The sequence below is a fragment of the Haematobia irritans genome, chromosome 4 (assembly GCF_050003625.1).
Source record: "Haematobia irritans isolate KBUSLIRL chromosome 4, ASM5000362v1, whole genome shotgun sequence".
In the NCBI taxonomy this organism is placed as follows: domain Eukaryota; kingdom Metazoa; phylum Arthropoda; class Insecta; order Diptera; family Muscidae; genus Haematobia; species Haematobia irritans.
In genome coordinates this window covers 94,359,456-94,386,516 of record NC_134400.1, presented here as the reverse complement: position 1 = coordinate 94,386,516, position 27,061 = coordinate 94,359,456, and the positions used below count along the sequence as shown (strand labels likewise).

The window sequence follows — 27,061 nt, the reverse complement described above, 5'->3', positions numbered from 1 at the left end:
CTTTAGTTTCGAAGGCACTTTATTCTGGGTGCAGGACACACACAAGAGGTGTTTAATTGATTCAATTTTCTCCGCATCATGACGGCTCATACAGTAGTCATTGAACTTTACACCAATATATTTTGCAAAATTGCCTATCGGGCAGCGACCCGTTATAGCAGATATCAGGAGTGATATCTAACGTCTTGAAAACACTAGCATATCTAGTGTGCGATTTCAGTTTAAATGCGACAACATTTGCTTAGTGTCGTTGCAACCCTTGCAATTGTCCCATCGGACATTCGCCATCGTAATAGCCTTCTCACGCAATATAAGCTTGCAGGATTCTAGTTCCCCTGGAACTAGCCTTGCTAACTCATCCGCTTCGCAGTTCTTTGGTATGTTCCTGTGGCCATGCACCCATATTAGGCGCATATAGTACTGCTCAGCCATCTCATTGAGAGATTTGTGGCAGTTGATGACCGTTTTCGAGTTAAGGAACACAGCGTCCAAGGATTTCATTGCAGGCTGACTGTTTGAGTATATATTAATTCCAATATTGGAACATTACTCCTCAGCCAATTCGCCACCTCTTGTATTGCTAATATTTCAGCCTGAAAAACAATACAGTGTTTACACTCAAAAAAGTTTACTTGGATCCAAAGATATTGACCTTCCTTTAAGGATTTTGGTATTGATTCCGAGCCAAAGATGCGACTTCTTTAAAATAAAGAAATATTTTAGCGACCTATCTGGCTTTAAATATAGGACCAATAAAATTAAAATTAGGAATCAGGAATTATTTATTAAATTTTCATTCTAGTTTCGCTGTTTATTAATAAAGGTACTCACATACAAACAAATTCCAGTTTAAAAATCCAAATTATAACAGATACTTCAAAGTAAAAAATGTTTTCTTAATTCCAAAAAAACTTTAAACCAAAGACCCTAAATCCTCAAAATAAGTCTTAGCCTATATTTGAAGCGTTTTTATTTTAAATCTAACGTTTCAATATTTCAGTTAATTTAAGGACAATTTCTTTAAATCAAAAATGTGTTTCTTTACTATGAGGAAAATTAGCCTTAGTTCAAAGACATGCGACTTTAACGAAGGGACGCAAATTTACAAAATTTGTGTCCTAAATTTAATGAAAAAAATTTTTGAAGCAAAGATTATAAACTTTATTTTAATTAAAATTTCATTATTTTAAAGGAATTTGTCCTTAATATTTTGTAAATTTCGCTTCCTACAATAGGTTGCGTAATCTTTATTATCACGTAAATATTTTTTTCAGTGTAGGTAATCGTTTCGATGTTTTAAGTTCCAGGTATTTAGAATATTCTCCGAAAACCACTTGGAGCCATTGGTGTAGAAATCTAAATACATAACGTTTATTCCCAGGAGTTTGTGTGCTCCAAGCCGCACTGTTGGGAATAAGAGTTTCTAACTTTTTGTCGAAAAGCGGTTTCGCAAGTCAGTAATCCCCTACGTTTGGCACATCCGGCATTACCTTGAGGACCGAACTGTGACCGTCCGTTTTTACCGACCATAGTGATAGCTCACGCAACCGTACAGCCGTTGTTGCTGCTGACGGTTTGGCTACACTCAAAAAAAAAAATTACTTGGATCCAAAGATTTTGACCTCCCCTTAAGGATTTTGGTATTGATTACGAGCCAAAGATGTGGCTTATTTAAAATAAAGAAATTTTTTGCGACCTCTCTGTCTTTAAATCTAGGACCAATAAAATTAAAATTAGGATACAGATCTCATTTATCATATTTTCATTCTCTTTTTGCGGTTTATTAATAAAGGTACTCACGTACAAACACATACTGGTTTAAAAATACAAATTATACCGGATACTTCAATTGCAAAATATTTTCTTAATTCCAACAAATAAAGACGCTAAATCCTTAAAATAAGTCTTAGCCTATATTTGAAGCGTTTTTATCTTAAATCTAAAGTTTCAATATTTCAGTTAATTTAAGGACAAATTCTTTAAATCAAAAATTCGTTTCTTTTAAGGAAAATTAGCCTTGGTTCAAAGACATGGGACGGAGGGACGCAAATTTACAAAATTTTCGTCCTAAATTTAATGAAACATATTTTGAAGCAAATATTATAAATTTTATTTTAATTAAAATTTCATTATTCTAAAAAAATTTGTCCTTAATATTTTGTAAATTTCAGTGTAATATGTATGTCTAAAGGCACGATATTAAGGGAACCTATTCCTGTCTTACTGAATGCACCTGTGATACACAAGCACGTCATTAGCTGAACTTTATCTAAACCTGTCGTTTGCTGAAGTGGCGGCTACCAGACCACAACAATTTTCGGTTTAAGACCCCACCTTTTATACTCTTTACCATAGGATGGGGGTATATTAACTTTGTCATTCCGTTTGTAACACATCGAAATATTGCTCTAAGATGCCATGTTAGTATATGGTCTCTAACAACTGTGCAAAAATTGGTCCATATCGGTCTGTCATTACACATATATAGCCCCATATAAACCGATCCGCAGATTTGATGTCCGAAGCCCCTTGGAGGAGCAAAGTATATGGTCTCTAACAACAGTGCAAAAATTCATCCATATCGGTCCATAATTATATATAACCCCCATATAAACCGATTCCCAGATTTGACCTCCGTAGCCTCTTGGGGGAGTAAAATTCATCCGATCCGGTTGAAATTTGGTGCATTGACCATCCATAGACCATCTTATGTCCACCATTTCTCAGTCTCTCCGTATGATTTCTATGATTGTAAATGGGAACTTTCTCCTGACTGCTACACGGATGAAAAAGACTGTTTTTCATATGTTTGGCTATAAACATTATATGTTTGGAACACAAATTTTTAAACACAATATTTTTGAGTGCAAGCATATAATGTTCATAAACTAGCATAACATGTTTGGGACATATATGCTAATATGTTAGAACATATTATGTTTGGGACATAAAATGTTTGTAAATATAATATGCTTGGATGCAAACATATATTAATTTAGAAATAGCCTATAAACATATATGTGTTTAGTAGCTTGGAGCGCTATTTAACAGGGAGCGATATTGAATTAAGTTGGTGGTTGTTGCTTGTTATTACAAAATTAACATTTTATTTTTCCTTGGGCAATTGATCAGCTACTTCTTTGATCCTTACAAACTGTGTGGTCCGCTGTTCGAATCCCCGTCCGGCAAAAGGTAAAATTAAAATAAAAAAGAAATCATAAAATTGAATAATTTCTTCTACAATGTTTGTATTACAGAAAAAGGTGCTAAGAACTAAAAAATCTCGTGGAAGTGAGAAAGATGTCGGGGAATATACAATTGGGCAGAAACAAAATTTTGAGCATTCAGGTCGAAAACCTATGTTGTTAGCACCTATATTACCTGTTTATTTTCATAATTCATTATGATTGTAAATATATAAATAAATAAAATTTTGAGCACAATATTGTTTGGGAGAATTTTTTTTAAGCTTATAATATTTTTGGGTGCAAAATGCTTCCAAACATATTACATGGTCACATAATAACATATTGTTTTTTGGAAGACAACATTATTGAATTTGGATGCAAAAATACAAAATGTTTGGAACTTAGACTACCCAAACATATATTGTTTAGACCAATATGCTTCCAAACATATTATATATTGGTAGAGATCAAACATATAAATGTTTGGGCAATACCCAAAAATGTATATGCTTGAAGCAAAATATGTTTGGGAGTATATGTTACAGAAGCGATTTTTTGTAAGGGTGTAGAGCCGCATCATCCGCGTATACCACCCCATTTATCCTTTCTTTTTCTAGGGAATACAGATGGTTGTTTATAGCAACATTCCAAAGAAGAGGTGATAGAACTCCTCCTGGAGGAGTGCCTCGTTTTGAGAGCAATGTTGATTCGATGATAGTTCTAAGATAAATATCTATCATCTTCTAAGCTGATTGGTCGGAAACAGAGAATGAAGCCGCCGAGTCGCGCCGCCGATTTCAGTCGCCGCCGACCATTTTTTGCCAGTCGACGCCGCCGCCGAATATGTCGACTCATCTCGACTGAAATTTAGCCGCCAAGTAATCAAAAATATCGATTTAAATCAGAAAAATTTTTATTAAATTGTCGTATTTTTTCCAAAAATTTTGAACACAACCAATCATATTTAATCTGCTATAATAATTTAGCAAAAATTTAGCTCAGAAAATTTTAACGAAAAGTGAATTTGTTTGTAAGATAGGTTGTACAACTAATTACAATTCGATTAACTTCAAATTGATTTTATAATGGATAATTGTCCGCCGCCGAGTGAACAAATTTATATCGGCTCAGCCGATAAGCCGCCGCCGCCGGAGGCAAAAATTTAGTGTCCGCCGCCGCCGACAAAAATGGGTCGGCTTCATTCTCTGGTCGGAAATCCTTCGCACTCGAGTGAGAGGCTTTTCTCGCTTTAGGTATGAAAACGACTTTTGTTTCCCTCCACTTTCCTGGCTAAGTTGATACATCCTTTATATATCGCCGGCAACCAAGGGATAATTCTGTCTGTCACTGCTTGTACCTCCGCCAGAGTATTTCCATCAGGTCCAGGGGAATTGAATGGTTAAAACTATTTAAAGCCCATTTTATTGTAGATTCCGATACAATTTCCTCGTTAAGAAATGACCGCTGAGCCTCTGTTTCACCGCCAGAACATGGTTCAACCGTCTGATTTCCTGGAAAATGTATGCCCAATAGTACCTCCAGCGTCTTCAATTGCCTTGCTATGTTTTAATGAAACCTGGAGCTGAGTTAGTGGATGCTTATATCTCCCGTAGTCTAGAAGCCTTGGAAGTATTCTCAATACTGCTACAATGAGTATTGCAAGAGTTGTGCTGAGCCCTTCGCGGTTCTCGCTTATACTTGTACACGCAGAGAAGGAATATGTTATTTTTGGATGGTGACCATGTAACATGTTTATGGCAAACATGTTCTGTTCTCGCCAAAAATAATATGCTTGCCGAAATCAGACACATAATCTCCGAGAAAATAACATGGTTGCGACAAACATGTTACATGATCACCATTCAAAAATAACATTTTGCTCTTGAAACAGGGTTGAGGTGATCATATTCCTTCTCTGGGTGTAAGCGTCCTAATCCTCCAGAGCTCTGGGGGACCAGAGTCTTTAAAGTAAATACGACTGTTTCGGCTCTCATCCACTTTGAATCCATCCGGATCGCGTCTAAGAGCATGTTTATCATGGATTCGGCCCCTCAGAATCTATAGTATTTAATGTAAATAGTATTTACTGTAAATTGAACAAAGACGTGTTTTATTCTTATCCTCGAAAGGACCGTTTGATATTCATCAAGAAAAACTTTGCAGACATCAATCTCGTAACACTCCTAAACTTGAAATTAACGGAATTAAGAATTTAGTACTTACTTGTAAGTTGAGTATGTGTTAGCAGGAATACAACACGCTTTGCTACTATTTTGATTTCATCCTTAATTGCAAATATGCGCTCATCTCGACACTCGGCCAGATAATTTTGTAATGCAACCACTTCTGCTGTTTCCTCAGGGCGCTCACCTGCCTTCATTGACATTTCCTCGAGTGCATCGCATATTCTGTTTTGTCAGGACACAAAATTTGAAAATAAGTTAGTATGCTGTCTGTAAACAACCCCCCCTTCCCACCAAAAAAAAAACAACGCTTCTGTAACACACATAGACAACCAAACACATTCTGATACAGGCTTAAATATTTCAAACATTAAACAAAAATTTTTCACCCTAAAGGTGGGTACTATGTTCGGTTTTCGAGTTGAAAACCACTTTATTTTCGCGACTACTTTTCCTCAAATAATCAAAATTATAAATGAAAACAAACTTATTCCTGTAAAGTCTTGTCGAAATCTATAGAAACAAGAAACGACGCATCAATTGAGTTAATTTATCTGCTTTATATTGAACTGTTTTAATAAAGTAACCACGAAAATTTCAACGCGAAAAGCGAACATAGTACTTACCTTAAGGCGCCAAATTGGTTTGGTAAAATTTTCTTCAAATTGTGATAGATTATTTTAGGCACGAGTGGCAACCGTGGTACGGAAACCTCTCTACCTTTAAAAGTACGATGAAACAAGTAAGACGAACGACTTAGTTAAGGCAAAAATTTCCTGCCATTTCACCAAGTGAAATCTTATCGACCAATTAGTTTACTGCCGGTATTATTTAAAGTTCAGGAAGAATCACGGAACAATCGAGCTGGTACATCGCTTGGTGGAGACAATAAATTTAGCGTTTGAATCGAGAAAACACTGTACATTTACTTTTCTAGATATTTCACAAGCATTTGACAAAAAATCATTTGTTCCAATGAACTATTAGCTGTTTATCAAATCTTATATTCAAAACAAAACGGTTAGATGAGTACACTGAGATATACTAGAGCGGGCGTTTTGCCGGGGGAGCATTATGGGCCTTATTTTATATGTTCTATTTACACCAGATCTTCCTGAATCAGAATAAACTGTCATTAGAACTTTTGACATCGCAGTACTGGTAGTAAACCGCAATGCGATACAGAGTTATTGAAATACTTTAGGTTTAGGGTTACTATATATCCCGCATGAACTATCTTACACTTTAGAAGATGATGTTATGAAGTTTTAAGATGCCTTGCCATCGGCCGCAACCCAAGTAATTTAATTGTGGATCATTAGCGTAGCTAGACAATTTTCCTAGTGGGTGTACAGACGCCCTAGCTAAAAATTAATATATCAATTAATATTTTATTTTATAAAAATGAAAAAAAAAAAACAAGTATATACGGCCGTAAGTTCGGCCAGGCCGAATCTTATGTACCCTCCACCATGGATTGCGTAGAAACTTCTACGAAAGACTGTCATCCACAATCGAAATACTTGGGTTGTGGTATCTTAAAACTTCTTAACATCGTTTTCTAAATTGTGAGTTAGTCCATACGTGGTATATATTAGACAAAAAAAGTTATGTATACACTCTTAGAAAAATATGTTTTTCATATGTTCCGATATAAACAAAATGTGTTTCGGGCACAATTTTAAAACACAATATATTTAAGTGCAAGCATGTAATGTTCCTAAACTAACACTAAATGTTTGGGACATCTATGTTAATATGTTAGAACATATTATGTTTGGGGGATGAATGTTTCATAAAAATCATATGTGTGAATGCAAACATATATAAATTTACAAATTTCGACTAAACATACATATGTTGTGATATTTTATTCAAAGCGACAGAGAGAGTATAGAGAAAAAATAGATATGGAAACCGGGAGAGTTGACAAAAGATATCAACATAACACAACGAAAGAATCAAAAGAGAACAATTTCTGTGAAACCGCTTGTATGTTGATTCGGATAAGGCCAAAAATTTGATATGCTTAAGTTTAAATATTATTTAATTTGAATAAAGAGAATGGACATTCGGAACCAAGAGAATAGACATTTGAAAAACAAACAGCATATGTTTTCGCCTTGAGAGCAGCATTTTATGTATGTGTGGACATGTGTTTTGTTTATCATTTTGGCATTATGGGCACAATTTTTTTTTTTGGTTCGTTAAAATCAATCAGGGGTCTTCATAAAAATAACGAAAGGGCACTATACTCTTTTTAGAGTTGGGACAGTAAAATGAAATAAGGAGGAAATAGTGAAAAATTACACAGTAAAATGTATAAAAACAAAGTTTAGTTCCTCTTTATTAATAAGTAGTTCACGAGGAGTTGACGGACACCTTCAAATATAAAAGCGGGCATTAAGTTCGAGTTTTGCAGCTAAAACAATTTAAAAAGTTTATTTTCTTTAATATGAATTATTAAAGAAAAATAAAAGGCATTTTAAAGCGATGGTATTACATGCTAGTCAAAAACTGTTCACGCCTAAATAAATTTATGTTTATATTCTAAAATTATTTATGTATGTTTATACTCAACTCCACGTTCTTCTTTTGGTAGAGTTTTTGAATTCCTTCCAAATTTTAAAGTTTTGTACCAAAAACAGTTTGTTGTTACAAAATTGTTATTTTTGCAATAAAAAAATAATATTTTATCCAAAAATCAGTCAATTTCGTTTATATTAAGCACTGTTACTGACTATAAATCTTTAATACCCCACATTTCGAAGTTTCATTATAAAAATTTAATATAGTATAAATATAAATGTGTAAATTAAAAAAAAAGTGTTCGGTAGGAGCAGGGATTGAACCCACGACCCTTTGCATGTAAGGCAGACATGCTAACCACTGCTCCACGTGGCAAACAAATATATGTTTCTGTTAAATAATGTTATGTTTGCACGGGCTCGTGGGCGCTGCAAACTATGCTATATAAATGTAACTTATAACGATAATTATCTGCTGGTGACCATAACAGCTACGTAGCCTAGTGGATAGTGTGTTGGCTTACAAACTGTATGGTCCTCGGTTCGATTCTCCGTGCAGGCGAAAGGTAAAATTTAAAAAATTTATAAAAGTGAATAATTTCTTCAACATTATTTGTATTACAGAAAAAAGTGCCAAGAACAAATATATTTCGTGGACGTGAAAATTACGAGTATGTTAGGGAATGAGCACAATCGTCTTTGGAAAAAATTCTTCCAAGCATATAATATTTTTGGGCGTAAAATGCTCCCAACCATATAATATGTTCACATAAAATAAACATATTAATGTTTCGGCAGTATCCAATAATATATGTGCTTCCTGCAAAATATGTTTGGAACATATGTTAAAGAAGCGATTTTTTTTGAGGGTGTAGTTAAGTCTACAAATAATTACAAATCGATTTGGACTTTTTGCACGGTACGTAGAGAGCCAGAATTGAAATATGGGGGTCGCTTATATGCGGGCTATATACAATTATGAACTTGATATGGGCCAATTTTTGTGTGATTAGAAATCGATTTATCTGAGGGATATATATAACTATAGACCGATATGGGCCTAGTTGTTAACGACCACATACTAGCACAATGCACCAAATTTCAACTCACTCGGATGAAATTTGCTCCTCCAAGATGCTCCAAAACGAAATCTCGGGATCGGTTTATATGGGGGCTATATATGATTATGGACTGATATAGACCACTTTTGGCATGGTTCATATACGATCACCACGTACCAAATTTCAAGCAGATCGGATGAATTTTGCTTCTCCAAAAGGAACCGGAGGTCAAATCTGGGGATCGGTTTATATGGGAACTATATATAATTATGGACTGATAGGAACCAATTAATGCATGGTTGTTGGATACCAAATACTAACATCACGTACCAAATTTCAACCGAATGAGAAGAATTTTGCTCTTCCAAGGGGCTCTGGAGGTCAAATATGGGGAACGGTTTATATGGGGCCTATATATAATTATGGACCGCTTTCGACCAATTTTTGCATGGGAGTTTGAGGCCATATAAAAACACCACGTACCAAATTTCAACTGAATCAGATGAATTTTGGTCTTCCAAGAGGATCCGGAGGTCAAATCTGGTGATCGGTTTATATGGGGGCTATATATAATTATGGAACGATGTGGACCAATTTTTGCATGGTTGTTAGAGACCATATACTAACACCATGTACCAAATTTCAGCCGGATCGGATGAAATTTGCTTCTCTTAGAGGCCTCGCAAGCCAAATCGGGGGATCGGTTTATATGGGGGGCTATATATAATTATTGACCGATGTGGACCAATTTTTGCATGGTTGTTAGATACCATATACTAACACCATGTACCAAATTTCAGCCGGATCGGATGAAATTTGCTTCTCTTAGAGGCCTCGCAAGCCAAATCGGGGGATCGGTTTATATGGGGGCTATATATAATTATGGACCGATGTGGACTAATTTTTGCATGGTTGTTAGAGACCATATACTAACATCATGTACCAAATTTCAGCCGGATCGGATGACATGTGATTCTCTTAGAGGCCTCGCAAGCCAAATCGGGGGATCGGTTTATATGGGGGCTATATATAATTATTGACCGATGTGGACCAATTTTTGCATGGTTGTTAGAGACCATATACTTACACCATGTACCAAATTTCAGCCGGATCGGATGAAATTTGCCTCGCAAGCCAAATCGGGGGATCGGTTTATATGGGGGCTATATATAATTACGGACCGATGTGGACTAATTTTTGCATGGTTGTTAGAGACCATATACTAACACCATGTACCAAATTTCAGCCGAATCGGATGAAATTTGCTTCTCTTAGAGCAATCGCAAGCCAAATTTGGGGGTCCGTTTATATGGGGGCTATTCGTAAAAGTGGACCGATATGGCCCATTTGCAATACCATTCGACCTACATCAATAACAACTACTTGTGCCAAGTTTCACGTCGATAGCTTGTTTCGTTCGAAAGTTAGCGTGATTTCAACAGACGGACGGACGGACGGACATGCTCAGATCGACTCAGAATTTCACCACGACCCAGAATATATATACTTTATGGGGTCTTAGAGCAATATTTCGATGTGTTACAAACGGAATGACAAAGTTAATATACCCCCCATCCTATGGTGGAGGGTATAAAAAACAAGTATATACGGCCGTGAGTTCGGCCAGGACGAAGCTTATGTACCCTCCACCATGGATTGCGTAGAAACTTCTTCTAAACACTGCCATCCACAACCGAATTACTTCCTATAGAAATGAAATTTTAACAAAATTTTCTATAGAAATAAAATGTTGACAAAATTTTCTATAGAAATAAAATTTTGGTAGATTATTTTTGGCTCGAGTGGCAACCATGATTATAAACCGAAATGGACCAATTTTTGTGTGATTGATGATCGGCTATATAACTATAGACCGATATGGACCAATTTTGGTATAGTTGTTAGCGGCCATATACTAAAACCACGTTCCACATTTGAACCGGATCGGTTCAGAGGCTCCGGAGGTCAAATGTGGAGAACGGTTTCTATGGGGGCTATATATAATTACGGACCGATATGGACCAATTCTGACACGGTTTTTAGATACCATATATTAACACCATGTTCCAAATTTCAACCGGATTGGATAAAATTTGCTTCTCTTGGGGGCTCCGAAAGCCAAATCTGGGGATCGGTTTATATGTGGGCTATATATAATTATGGCCCGATGTGGACCAATTTTTCCAGGGTTGTTAGAGAACTTATAGCAAAACCATTTACCAAATTTCAGCAGGATCGGATGAAATTTGCTTCTCTTAGAAGCTCCGCAAGCCAAATCTGAGGGTCCGTTTATATGGGGGCTATACGTAAAAGTGGACCGATATGGCCCATTTGCAATACCGTCCGACCTACATCAATAATGTGCCAAGTTTCAAGTCGATAGCTGGTTTCGTTCGGAAGTTTGCGTGATTTCAACAGACGGACGGACGGACATGCTTTGATCGACTCAGAATTTCAGCACGACCCAGAATATATATACTTTATGGGGTCTTAGAGCAATATTTCGATGTGTTACAAACGGAATGACAAAGTTAGTATACCCACCATCCTATGGTGGAGGGTATAAAAAATTGGACTTCACTGTGGTACAGGGTATAATAAGTTTGAGCATTTGTATGTAACGCCAAGAAGGAAAAGTCTGAGACCCATCGTTTAGTACACCGATCGTCTTAGCATTAAATTCGGAGCCGATTTAGCGATGTCCATCTGTCTGACTGTCTGTCCGTCCGTCTGTCTGTTCATGTATTTTTGTGCGCAAAGTACAGGTCGCAGTTTAAGTCCGATTGTCCTCAAATTTGGCATAGGGTCGTTTTTTGGAACAAAGACAATCGCTACTGATTTTGGAAAAAATCGGTTCAGATTTAGATATAGCTGGCATATATATTTATGACCGATCTGGTCATAATTGGCGTGTTTATCAACCGATGTTCTTCAAATTCCCTACATCCTATTATTTTATGAGACTCGAAAACCTTGCAAAATATCAGCCAAATCGGTTCAGATTTAGATATAGCTTCCATATATATCATTCGTCCGATTTGGACTCATATGGCCACAGAGGCCAAAGTTTACTACCAATTTTCGTGAAATTTTGCATAGAGAGTAGAATTGACAGTCTACCAATGCTTGGAAAATTTGATTTAAGTCGGTTCAGAGTTGGATATAGCTCCCATATACATCTTTCGTCCGATATACACTTATATGGCCTCAAAAGCCAGAGTTTTAGCCTAACGTGCTTCAAACTTTGCACCAGGAGTAGGTTTAACAGTATCGGTAAGTGTACCAAATTTGGTTGAAATCGGTTCAGATTTAGATATAGCTCCCATATATATCTTTCGTCCGATTTGAACTTATTTGACCTCAAAAGCCAGAGTTTTGCCCTAACATGCTTCAAATTTTGCACAAGGAGTACGTCTAATAGTATTGGTAAGTGTGCCACATTTGGTTGAAATCGGTTCAGATTTAGATAATCGGTTCAGATTTAGATATAGTCAAAATTTGGTGAAGGGAAAACGCGTGTAAATCGGTGAAATCGTTTATTTAAAAAATCAAATTAAATTTCTTTTTCAAGTTCAATTAGTATAAAATTCAGGAAAAATATTCAGTTAAGCTTTCGCTTTTCCAAATCCGAATTGCCGGGCCTCACGCTTGACACCTGCCATCAGATTTTGTACAGCCACCTTGTCCACCTTCTTCGCCGCAGAAAGCCAGTTTGCCTTGAACTGCTGCTCGTCCTTAGCAGTTTTTTTGGTCTTCTTTAGGTTCCGCTTGACAATAGCCCAGTATTTCTCAATTGGGCCGAGCTCTGGCGTGTTGGAAGGGTTCTTGTCCTTGGGAACCACCTGCACGTTGTTGGCGGCGTACCACTCCATGGGCTTTTTACGGTAATGGCAAGATGCCAAATCCGGCCAAAACAGTACGGAACAACCGTGTTTCTTCAGGAAAGGCAGCAGACGTTTATTCAAACACTCTTTCACGTAAATTTCTTGGTTGACAGTCCTGGAAGCTATGAAAATGCTGCTTTTCAAGCCACAGGTACAGATGGCTTGCCAAACCAGATATTTCTTTGCGAACTTTGACAGTTTTATGTGCTAGAAAATATCTGCTACCTTTCCCCGTATAAAACTACCTTGTGCCGTATAAAACTCCTGTCCCGGAAGCTGCTTGTAGTCGGCTTTGACGTAGGTTTCGTCGTCCATTACCACGCAGTCAATCTTCGTCAGCATCGTCGTGTACAGCCTCCGGGATCGCGCTTTGGCAGTCGTATTTTGTTTATCATCGCGATTTGGAGTCACTACCTTCGTGCAAGTCGATAGTCCGGCTCGTTTTTTGGCTCGATGCACGGTTGTAGACGATACACCCAGCTTATTTGCGGCATCTCGGAGAGAGAGGTTAGGGTTTCGCTTGAAACTACCGGCAACTCTCTTTGTCGTCTCAGCGGCACAACTGAAGAGTGAATTCCAAAATAATAGGAGCAACATTCTATACACACACACCTTCAAAATGAGGGTTGTTCAGGTTTTTTAAATGCAAAATTGAAAGAAATACGTCAAGTTTATATTGACCAAATTTTGACCGTATCACCTTTTAATCTATCGAAATTTCCTTTTTGTTTTTGCTATATTACACGCAAAAAAATAATTCTTTCCTCCCAAACGAAATTTTAGACAAACAAAGTTCGTTTCTCATTTGCTTTTCGTTGAAAGGAAGTGTATTTGGAAGAAAAGTATATTTTTTTTGTGATAAACGTTTATTCTTTTCCAGGATGTATAAACAATTTCATAAAGACTAACTCAAAAAATTTTTTTTCTGGCTAATTGCATTTTCCCTCACATCTTTCCCACTTCCACGAAGTTTTTTAGTTCTTAGCACCTTTTTCTGTAACACAAACTATGTAGAAGAAATTATACGATTTTATAAATTTTTAATTTTTTTTTACCTTTCGCCTGGACGGAGAATCGAACCGCGGACCATGCAATTTGTAAGCCAACACACTATCCACTGAGCCATGTAGCCATTATTGTCATCAATAGACAATTACCCATATAACTAAGTTATATTTATATAGCATAGCTTGCGGCGCCCACGAGCCGATTAAACAAAGTTTATTTAACAGAAAAATACATTTAGTTGGGCACCGTGGAGCAGTGGTTGCTACGTCTGACTTGCATGCCAAGGGTCGTGGGTTCGATCCCTGCTTCGACCAAAGTTGTTTTTTTTTACATATATTCCAGATATGATCGGAAGATTCCGAAAAATTTTTTTTTTAAATTTTTACTATGAACTATAAAATGTGTCTTATTAAAGACCTAAATTTAGAAAAGAACAGTGTTTGATATAAACGAAATGGACTGTGTTGTTGGTTCAAAAATAACTTTTTTTACTGAAAAAATAAAAATTTTGTAACAAACGAATTTTTTTGGTGATAAAAGTGTATACTTTTCGAAGCAATTCAAAAAACTCTAACAAAAGAAAAACGTTTTCGGTACACGTTTTCCAAACGTTTTTTTCTTTGCGTGTGTGTGTGTGTGGGGGGGGGGGGGGTTTGTACATTGGAGTTGCGTTTTTATATATAACCCTCTTTGATTTACCCTTTGCGTAGGATCATTTACTTGATATTACCAAAAAGAAACACCGACAGGGATCATCCCCAAAGCAATGTCCTCATGGAACATGCCCTTGTGAAAGTATATGTAACAGTAAGTGCTTACCAGTGCTTTAACCATATTATCGTAAAGGTTATTTGGTAATGAGAGTTTTTGCTGGATAATGTCTGAAATATATTATTTTGGCGCTTGACACGGAATTGTCGTCACTCACGAGTAATTTAAATAATTTTAAATGAAAGAAATATTTTCTTGGTGTATTAAAATGGTTTATATTCTCAAATTTAATTTGCATAATATTTATAATTAACTCAATATACATATATACACGCAAAAAAATAATTCTTTCCTCCCAAACGAAATTTTAGACAAACAAAGTTCGTTTCTCATTTGCTTTTCGTTGAAAGGAAGTGTATTTGGAAGAAAAGTATATTTTTTTTGTGATAAACGTTTATTCTTTTCCAGGATGTAAAAACAATTTCATAAAGACTAACTCAAAAAATTTTTTTCTGGCTAATTGCATTTTCCCTCACATCTTTCCCACTTCCACGAAGTTTTTTAGTTCTTAGCACCTTTTTCTGTAACACAAACTATGTAGAAGAAATTATACGATTTTATAAATTTTTAATTTTTTTTTTACCTTTCGCCTGGACGGAGAATCGAACCGCGGACCATGCAATTTGTAAGCCAACACACTATCCACTGAGCCATGTAGCCATTATTGTCATCAATAGACAATTACCCATATAACTAAGTTATATTTATATAGCATAGCTTGCGGCGCCCACGAGCCGATTAAACAAAGTTTATTTAACAGAAAAATACATTTAGTTGGGCACCGTGGAGCAGTGGTTGCTACGTCTGACTTGCATGCCAAGGGTCGTGGGTTCGATCCCTGCTTCTACCAAAGTTGTTTTTTTTTTTTTTTTGTACATATATTCCAGATATGATCGGAAGATTCCGAAAAAATTTTTTTTTAAATTTTTACTATGAACTATAAAATGTGTCTTATTAAAGACCTAAATTTAGAAAAGAACAGTGTTTGATATAAACGAAATGGACTGTGTTGTTGGTTCAAAAATAACTTTTTTTACTGAAAAAATAAAAATTTTGTAACAAACGAATTTTTTTGGTGATAAAAGTGTATACTTTTCGAAGCAATTCAAAAAACTCTAACAAAAGAAAAACGTTTTCGGTACACGTTTTCCAAACGTTTTTTTTCTTTGCGTGTATTAACAAAGTTATTTATGTATAAAAAAATCAGCTTAAAAATGTAGCAAACAAGTCTTAGCCTATATTTGAAGTTTTTTTTTTCTCTTTAATCCAAATTTTCAAAATTTCAGTTAATTTAAAGATGATTTCTTTAAATCAAAAATGCGTTTCTTTATTTTAAGGAAAGTTTAGCTTACCTCAAACACAAGCGACTTAGCCTACCTCAAACACAAGCGACTTCGTGTTCTAAGCATAAAGATTTTTTTTTAATTTTTTAAATTTTTTTTGTTTCAAAGAAATTTTGTCTTCAATATTGAGTGATATAAAATTGAGGTTGTATAATCTTCCATATTAAGTCAATGTTTTTTCAATGCTTTGGCCAGGTCCTGGGGCTTATCCATTTCTCGTAAAGTAAATACAACAAATTAACAAAGTTATTCATGTATAAATAAATCCCAGTTAAAAAATGCAAATTAGAACAGATACACACAAAAAAATTCACGAAAATGTTTCCAATTAAAATTTTAATTGAGTTTTAAGAAATATTCAATTAAAAATTTAATTGATTCAACAAATTTTTTAATTGAAACAAAAATCAATCACAAAAATAATAGTATCAATTAATTTTTTAATTGGATCAATTAACTTTTTAATTGACCTTCAATTAATTTTTTAATTGATACTATCATTTCTGTGATTGAAGACATTTCAATTAAAAATTAATTGGATCAATTAATTTCGTGATTGAATCAGAAAAATTTTTTTTGTGTGTATTTCAAAGTAAAAAGTGTTGTGCCAGTTTTCCCTAAGTCGGAAGAATATATGACGCTTTTTCTAAATATGAATCGATTTGGATCAAATTCTACACAGTTAGATAGAATGTTATGTCTTTTTTCTGTGTAAAAAAAAATAAATTACAATAAAATTGAAATGGGTAAAAATGTGAAATTTTCTACCATATTTCCCTAAATCATGCTTATATATATGGGAGCTATATCCAAATCTTAACCAACTTTTATTAAATTTGGTACACAATGCTTAAATCTTAATTCTACTCTCAGGACAAGATTTCAAGTAAATCGACATGAACATTTGGTCTCCGGTAGTTATATGAATCTAAATTGTGCGAAATATATATGGGAGCTATATCGAAATCTTAACCGATTTCAACGAAAATTACTATTGATAGTACTTCTTGTACAAGGTACTTCTTGAAGGAAATAAAGACAAAATCTGGTCTCTAGGGCCAATTAAACCCATATCGGGCGAATGATATATATATGTGAGCTATATATAAATCTGAACCGATTTTAACCAAATTTAGCATGTAACATATAGCTATAATACTAATTCTACTCCCTGTGCATAGCCTCACATAAATCGGACTAAAACTTTGGCCTCTATGGTCATAGGAGTCTAAACCGGGCGAAAATTATATATGGGAGCTCTATCTAAATCTGAACCGATTTCAACTAAATTTGTCACAATTTGAGAATATCAATTGCAATCCTTGTACAAAATTGCACGCAAATCAGGGTAAAACTCTGGCTTCTGGAACCATGTAAGTGCATATCGGGCGAAAGTTATATATGTGAGCTATATCTAAATCTGAACCGATTTGGCTGATATTTTGCACGTTTTTATACCCTCCACCATAGGATGGGGGGTATCTTAACTTTGTCATTCCGTTCGTAACACATCGAAATATTGCTCTAAGACCCCATAAAGTATATATATTCTGGGTCGTGGTGAAATTCTGAGTCGATCTAAGCATGTTCGTCCGTCCGTCCGTCTGTTGAAATCACGCTGAGTTCCGAACGAAACAAGGTAACGACTTGAAACTTGGCAGAAGTAGTTGATATTGACGTAGGTCGGATGGTATTGCAAATGGGCCATATCGAATCACTTTTACGTATAGACCTCAAATAAAAAGACCCCCAGATTTGCCTTGCGGAGCCTCTAAGAGAAGCATATTTCATACGATCTGCCTGAAATTGGGTACATAGTGTTGGTGCGCATCGGTTCATAATTATATATAGCCCCATATAAACCGATCCCCAGATTTGGATTGCGGAGCCTCAAAAAGAAGCAAATTTCATCCGATCGGGCTGAAATTTGGTACATGGTGTTGGTATATGTTATCTAACATCCACAAAAAAATTGGTCCACATCGGTCCATAATTATATATAGCCCCATATAAACCGATCCCCAGATTTGGCTTGCGGAGCCTAAAGAGAAGCAAATTTCATCCGATCGGGCTCGGGCCACTCGAGCCAAAAATAATCTACCAAAATTTTATTTGTATAGAAAATTTTGTTAAAATTTTATTTGTATACAAAATTTTGTAAAAGTTTTATTTCTATAGAAAATTTTGTGAAAATTTTGTGCCGATTTTATTTCTTTAAAAAATGTTGTCAAAATTTTATTTCTATAGAAAATTTTGTAAAAATTTTATTTCTATAGAAGATTTTGTCAAAATTTTATTTTTTTAGACAATTTTGTGCAAATTTTATTCCTACACTGTTAGAAAAATATGTTTTTCATATGTTCCGATATAAACAAAATGTGTTTCGCGCACAATTTTAAAACACAATATATTTAAGTGCAAACATGTAATGTTCCTAAACTAACACTAAATGTTTGGGACATCTATATTAATATGTTAGAATATATTATGTTTGGGGCATGAATGTTTCATAAAAATCATATGTGTGAATGCAAACATATATAAATTTACAAATTTCAATTAAACATACATATGTTGTGATATTTTATTCAAAGCGTCAGAGAGAGAGTATAGAGAAAGAAATAGAGATGGAAACCGGGAGAGTTGACGAAAGATATCAACATAACACAACTAAAGAATAAAAAGAGAACAATTTATGTGAAACCGCTTGTATGTTGTTTTGGAAAACTGTTTTATGATAAGGCCAAAAATTTGATATGCTTAAGTCTAAATATTATTTAATTTGAATAATGAGAATAGACATTCGGAACCAAGAGAATAGACATTTGAAAAACAAACAGCATATGTTTTCGCCTTGAGAGCAGCATTTTATATATGTGTGGACATGTGTTGTGTTTATCATTTTGACATTATGGACACAATTTTTTTCTTGATTCGTTAAAATAAATCAGGGGTCTTCATAAAAATAACGAAAGGGCACTATACTCTTTTTAGAGTTGGGACAGTAAAATGAAATAAGGAGGAAATAGTGAAAAATTACACAGTAAAATGTATAAAAACAAAGTTTAGTTCCTCCTTATTAATAAGTAGTCCACGAGGAGTTGACGGACACCTTCAAATATAAAAGCGGGCATTAAGTTCGAGTTTTGCAGCTAAAACAATTTAAAAAGTTTATTTTCTTTAAAATGAATTATTAAAGAAACATAAAAGGCATTTTAGAGCGATGGTGTTAAATGCTAGTAAAAAACTGTTCACGCCAGTTTTTTGTTACAAAATTGTTATTTTTGCAAAAAAAAAAAAAAAAAATAATATTTTATCCAAAAATCAGTCAATTTCGTTTATATCAAGCACTGTTATTGACTATAAATCTTTAATAACCCACATTTCGAAGTTTCATTATAAAAATTTAAGTATAAATACAAATGTCATTTTTTGGGCTCAAAATGCTTCCAAACATATAATATGTTCACATAAAACAAACATATTAATGTTTCGGCAGTATCCCATAATATATGTGCTTCCTGCAAAATATGTTTGGAACATATGTTAAAGCAGCGATTTTTTTTGAGGGTGTATAGAAAATTTTGTCAAACTGAATTATATACGTATTTAATCGGCCATTTTTTTAGTTTAATATATACCACGTATGAACTAACTTACAATTTAGAAGACGGTATTAGGATGTTTTAAGATATCTTGTCATCGGCAAGTGTTACCGCAACCCAAGTAACCCAAGTGGATGACAGTCTTTAGAAGAAGTTTCTACGCAATCCATGGTGGAGGGTGCATAAGATTCGGCCTGACCGAACTTACGGCCGTATATACTTGTTTTTTTTTTTTCAAAATAATATGAAGTAAAACTAATTTTCCTGATTTATTAACAATATTTTTATTTGAACTTTTTAGCTGTTCTCTCACGATAATTTGAACTCTTATTATTTTGAAACACTTGGTAATTTGAGCTTGTTCTCTTGTCCCTTGAGTTTCAAATTATCGAGAGTCGACTGTATCATCTTAATTTTAAAGTGAATTGAATCCTTAGAGTAAATTCTCTCTTCTTGACTCTTAATCCATAACAAAATAATTAGAGACAAACCCTTTTGGAACTGCACCCTCAAAAAAATCGCTTCTTTAACATATGTTCCAAACATATTTTGCAGGAAGCACATATATTATTGGATACTGCCGAAACATTAATATGTTTGTTTTATGTGAACATATAATATGTTTGGAAGCATTTTGAGCCCAAAAATGTTATATGCTTGGAAGAATTTTTCCCAAAGACGATTGTGCTCATTCCCTAACACACTCGTAATTTTCACTTCCACGAAATATTTTAGTTCTTGGCACCTTTTTCTGTAATACAAATAATGTTGAAGAAATTATTCGCTTTTATAAATTATTTAAATTTTACTTTTCGCCTGGACGGAGAATCGAACAGAGGACCATACAGTTTGTAAACCAACACACTATCCACTGGGCTACGTAGCTGTTATAGTGACCAGTAGATAATTATCGTTATACGTTATATTTATATTTATGTAGCATAGTTTGCAGCGCCCACGAGCCCATGCAAACATAACATTATTTAACAGAAACATACATTTGTTTGCCACGTGGAGCAGTGGTCAGCATGTCTGACTTGCATGCAAAGGGTCGTGGGTTCAATCCCTGCTCCGACCGAACACTTTTTTTATACCCTCCATCATAGGATGGGGGTATATTAACTTTGTCATTCCGTTTGTAACACATCGAAATATTGCTCTAAGACCCCATAAAGTATATATATTCTGGGTCGTGGTGAAATTCTGAGTCGATCTAAGCATGTCCGTCCGTCCGTCCGTCTGTTGAAATCACGCTAACTTCCGAACGAAACAAGCTATCGACTTGAAACTTGGCACAAGTTGTTTTTATCGATGTAGGTCGGATGGTATTGAAAATGGGCCATATCGGTCCACTTTTACGTATAGCCCCCATATAAAGGGACCCTCAGATTTGGCTTGTGGAGCCTCTAACAGAAGCATATTTCATCCGATCCGGCTGAAATTTGGTACGTGGTGTTGGTATATGGTCTCTAACAACCATGCAAAAATTGGTCCATATCGGTCCTTAATTATACATAGCCCCCATATAAACCGATCCCCAGATTTGGCTTGTGGAGCCTCTAAGAGAAGCCTATTTAATCCAATCCGGCTGAAATTTGGTACATGGTGTTAGTATATAGTCTCTAACATTCATGCCAATATTGGTCGACATCGGTCCATAATTATATATAGCTCCCATATAAACCGATCCCCAGATTTGGCTTGCGGAGCCTCAAAGAGAAGCAAATTTCATCCGATCCGGCTGAAATTTGGTACATGATGTTGGTATATGGTCTCTAACAACCATGCAAAAATTGGTCCACATCGGTCCATAATTATATATAGCCCCCATATAAACCGATCCCCAGATTTGGTTTGTGGAGCCTCTAAGAGAAGCATATTTCATCCGATCCGGCTGAAATTTGGTACATGGTGTTGGTATATGGTGTCTAATAACCATGCAAAAATTGGTCCATATCGGTCCTTAATTATATATAGCCCCCATATTAACCGATCCCCAGATTTGGCTTGTGGAGCCTCTAAGAGAAGCATATTTCATCCGATCCGGCTGAAATTTGGTACATGATGTTGGTATATGGTCTTTAACAATCATGCAAAAATTGGTCCACATCGGTCCATAATTATATATAGCCCCCATATAAACCGATCTCCAGATTTGGCTTGCGAGGCCTCAAAGATAAGCAAATTGCATCCGATCCGGCTGAAATTTGGTACATGGTATTGGTATATGGTCTCTAGCAACCGTGCAAAAATTGATCCACATCGGTCCATACTTATATATAGCGCACATATAAACCGATCCCCAGATTTGGGTTGCGGAGCCTCTAAGAGAAGCAAATTTCATCCGAACCGACTGAAATTTGGTACATGGTATTGGTATATGGTCTCTAGCAACCGTGCAAAAATTGGTCCATATCGGTCCATAATTATATATAGACCCCATATAAACCGATCTCCAGATTTGACCTCCGGAGCCTCTTGGAGGGGCAAAATTCATCCGATCCGGTTCAAATTAGGAACGTGGTGTTAGTATATGGTCGCTAACAACCATACCAAAATTGGTCCAATCACACAAAAATTGGTCCATATTGGTTCATAATCATGGTTGCCACTAGAGCCAAAAATAATCTACCAAAATTTTATTTCTATAGAAAATTTTGTCAAAATTGTATTTCTAGAGAAAATTTTGTTAAAATTTTATTCGGTTCATAATAAAATTTTCATCATTGTCAAAATTTTATTTCTATAGAAAATTTTGTTCAAATTTTATTCGGTTCATAATCATGGTTGCCACTCGAGCCAAAAATAATCTACCAAGATTTTATTTCTATAGAAAATTTTGTCAAAAGTTTATTTCATTTCATTTCATTTCATTTATTTACCAATACAGTAAGCCTTCGTGGCCAATAAATCGTATTGTTCTTAAAAATAGTAATACATTAATAGTAATTGTAAATTGTATTTCTATAGAAAATTTTGTTAAAATTTTATTTCTGTAGACATTTTTGTCAAAATTTTCTTTCTATAGAAAATTTTGTGAAAATTTTTATTTCTATAGAAAATTTTATTTCTATAGAAAATTTTGTTAAAATTTTATTTCTGTAGAAAATTTTATCAAAATGTTATGTCTACTTTGTCAAACTGAATTATATACGTATTGGATCGATCTTTTTTTATATTTAATATATACCACGTATGGACTTACATACAATTTAGAAGATGGTGTTAGGAGGTTTTAAGATACCTTTCCATCGGCAAGCATTACCGCAACTTAAGTAATTCGATTGTGGGTGGCAGTGTTTAGAAGAAGTTTCTACGCAATCCATGATGGAGGGTACATAAGCTTCGGCCTGGCCGAACTTATGGCAGTATATACTTGTTTTAATTTATATTTATACTATATTAAATTTTTATAAAGAAACTTCGAAATGTGGGTTATTAAAGATTTATAGTCAGTAACAGTGCTTGATATAAACGAAATTGACTGATTTTTGGATAAATTATTATTTTTTTATTGCAAAAATAACAATTTTGTAACAAACAAGTAAGTAAAGTCTAAAGTCGAGCGGAGCCGACTATATTATACCCTTCACCCCTATGTAGGCCAAAATTTGTGTTACCATCTCAACTACTTCACATTTGCTGGAAGCTATAAAAAGGAGACAATTTTTTTACTTCTACAAAATCCCTAGAATTAAAATTTAAATCGGCTAACGCTATCCAGTTAATTGGAGGAAACTTCCATTGAAAGTGGGTCTAAAATGTGTAACAGTCTACCATATTTCCCCAACTCTGGTGTACATATATATGGGAGCTATATATATAATCTGAACCGATTTTGACTAAATTTTACATATATAGTTAGAGTAATAAATCTGCTATCTATGCGAAATTTCACGTAAATGGGAGTATAACTTTGGCCCCCCTGGTCATATGAGTGCAAATCGGATGGAAGATATATATGGGAGCCATATCTAAATCTGAACCGATTTCAACCAAATTTGGCACAATTACCGATACTACTAAACATACCCCTTGTGCGAAATTTGTGCGGCAAACCCCTGGATTTTGAGGCCGTATAAGTTCAAATCGGACGAAAGATATATATAGAAGCTATATCTAAATCTGAATCGATTTTGACAATATTTGGCACATACAATAGTATCGATAAAAGTACCGCTTGTGCAAAATTTGAATTAAGTCAGGGCAAAACTCTGGCTTTTGAGACCATAAAAGTCCAAATCGGGAGAAAGATATATATGTGAGCTATATCTAAATCTGAACCGATTTTAACAAAATTTGACACACTTAACGATACTATTAAACGTACCCCTTGTGCAAAATTTGAAGCAAATCACGGCAAAACTCTGGCTTTTGTGGCCATATAAGTTCAAATCGGACGAAAGATATATATGGGAGCTATATCTAAATTTGAACCGATTTCAATCAAATTTACCAAGCATTGGAAGAATGTCAATTCTACCCTCTGTGCAAAATTTCACGAAGATCGGTAGTAAACTTTGGCCTCTGTGGTCATATGAGTCTAAATCGGACGAAAGATATATATGGGAGCTATATCTAAATCTGAACCGATTTGGCTGATGTTTTGCAAGATTTTCAAGATTCATAAAATATTTGGATGTACGGTATTTCAAGAAAATCGGTTGATAAACACGCTAGCTATGACCAAATCGGGGATAAATATATATGGCAGCTATATCTAAATCTGAACCGATTTTTTCCAAAACCAATAGCGATTGTCTCTGTCCCAAGAAACGGCTCTATGCCAAATTTGAGGACGATCGGACTTAAATTGCGAGCTGTACTTTGTGCACAAAATTACATATACAGACAGACGGAAGGACAGACAGACAGACAGAGAGACGGACATCGCTAAATCGACTCAGAGTTTAATTCTAAGCCGATCGGTATACTAAAAGATGGGTCTATGACCACTATTTCTTGGCGTTACATACAAATGCACAAACTTATTATACCCTGTACCACAGTAGTGGTGAAGGGTATAAATATGGGAAACATTTAAATCTGAAGCAATTTTAAAGAAACTTCGCAAAAGTTTATTTATGATTTATCGCTCGATATATATGTATTAGAAGTTTAGGAAAATTAGAGTCATTTTTACAACTTTTCGACTAAGCAGTGGCGATTTTACAAGGAAAATGTTGGTATTTTGACCATTTTTGTCGAAATCAGAAAAACATATATATGGGAGCTATATCTAAATCTGAACCGATGTCAACCAAATTTGGCACGCATAGCTTCAATGCTAATTCTACTACCTGTGCAAAATTTCAAATAAATCGGAGTTAAAAATTGGCCTCTGTGGTCATATGAGAGTAAATAGGGCGAAAGCTATATATGGGAGCTATATCTAAATCTGAACCGATTTCAACCAAATTTGGCACGCATAGCTACAATGATAATTCTACTCTCTGTGCAAAATTTCAACTAAATCGGAGTTAAAAATTGGCCTCTGTGGTCATATGAGTGTAAATCAGGCGAAAGCTATATATGGGAGATATACCTAAATCTGAACCGATTTCAACCAAATTTGGCACGCATAGCTACAATGCTAATTCTACTCCCTGCGAAAAATTTCAACTAAATCGGAGCAAAACAATTGATGTGGTCATTTGAGTGTAAATCGGGCGAAAGCTATATATGGGAGCTATATCGAAATCTGAACCGATTTGGCTGATATTTTGCAAGTTTTTCGAGACTCATAAAATATTCGGATGTACGGAATTTGAGGAAGATCGGTTGATATACACGCCAATTATGACCAGATCGGTGAAAAATATATATGGCAGCTATATCTAAATCTGAACCGATTTTTTCCAAAATCAATAGGGATCGTCTTTGAGCCGAAACAGGAACCTATACCAAATTTTAGCACAATCGGACTAAAACTGCGAGCTGTACTTTGCACACAAAAATACATCAACAGACAGACAGACAGACAGACGGACATCGCTAAATCGACTCAGAATTTAATTCTAAGACGATCGGTATACTAAACGATGGGTCTCAGACTTTTCCTTCTTGGCGTTACATACAAATGCACAAACTTATTATACCCTGTACCACTGTAGTGGTGAAGGGTATAAAAACTGTTTTTGGTACAAAACTTTAAAATTTGGAAGGAATTCAAAAACTCTAACAAAAGAAGAAGGTGGAGTCGAATATAAACATACATAAATAATTTTATAATATAAACATAAATTTATTTAGGCGTGAACACCATCGCTCTAAAACACCTTTTATTTTTCTTTAATAGTTAATTTTAAAGAAAATAAACTTTTTAAATTGTTTTAGCTGCAAAACTCGAACTTAATGCCCGCTTTTATATGTGAAGGTGTCCGTCAACTCCTCGTGGACTACTTATTAATAAAGAGGAACTAAACTTTGTTTTTATACATTTTACTGTGTAATTTTTCACTATTTCCTCCTTATTTCATTTTACTGTCCCAACTCTGAAATAGTGCCCTTTCGTTATTTTTATGAAGACCCCTGATTTCTTTTAACGAACCAAGAAACAAATTGTGCCCATAATGCCAAAATGATAAACAAAACACATGTCCACACATACATAAAATGCTGCTCTCAAGGCGAGGACATATTCTGTTTGTTTTTCAAATGTCTATTCTCTTGGTTCCGAATGTCTATTCTCTTTATTCAAATTAAATAATATTTAGACTTAAGCATATCAAGTTTTTGGCCTTATCATAAAACAGTTTTCCGAAACAACATACAAGCGGTTTCACAGAAATTGTTCTATTTTGATTCTTTCGCTGCGTTATGTTGATATCTTTCGTCAACTCTTCCGGTTTCCATCTCTATTTCTTTCTCTATACTCTCTCTGTCGCTTTGAATAAAATATCACAACATATGTATGTTTCGTCAAAATTTTTAAATTTATATATGTTTGCATTCACACATATGATTTTTATGAAACATTCATCCCCCAAACATAATATATTCTAACATATTAAGAAACATTTAGTGTTAGTTTAGGAACATTACATGTTTGCACTTAAATATATTGTTTTAAAATTGTGCCCGAAACACATTTTGTTTATATCGGAACATATGAAAAACATATTTTTCTAACAGTGTGGGAACGCCTGTGTGCATACACCCAGAGAAGGAATATGATCACCTCAAACATGTTTCAAGAGCACCATGTTTCTTTTTCACAGCGACCATATAGCATTATTGTCGCAAAAATTTTCTTTTCTCGTCAAACATAGCATGCTTTCCGAAATCAGATACATAATTTCCGAGAAAATTATGAAAGATATGGTTTCGACAAACATGCTACATGTTTTCCGTGAAAAAGTAACATTTTGCTCTGGGAACATGGTTGAGGTGATCATATTCCTTCTCTGTGTGTACTTGGCAATTTTAATATGTTTTGGACTGAAGTTAGAAAATAGATGTTTAAAAATCTATGGATTTAAAAATATATA

General features: G+C 34.9%; 1 protein-coding gene across 1 annotated transcript in view; it reads right to left on the bottom strand.

The window, feature by feature from the left end:
• The window catches only part of Dnah3 (dynein heavy chain 3, axonemal), a 671,994-nt gene that overhangs the window by 504,727 nt on the left and 140,206 nt on the right, over positions 1-27,061 (bottom strand). The window contains exon 18 of the mRNA XM_075308183.1: positions 5,412-5,596. Within this exon, the coding sequence (XP_075164298.1) occupies positions 5,412-5,596 (185 nt within the window). The remainder of the gene's footprint in view (positions 1-5,411; positions 5,597-27,061) is intronic.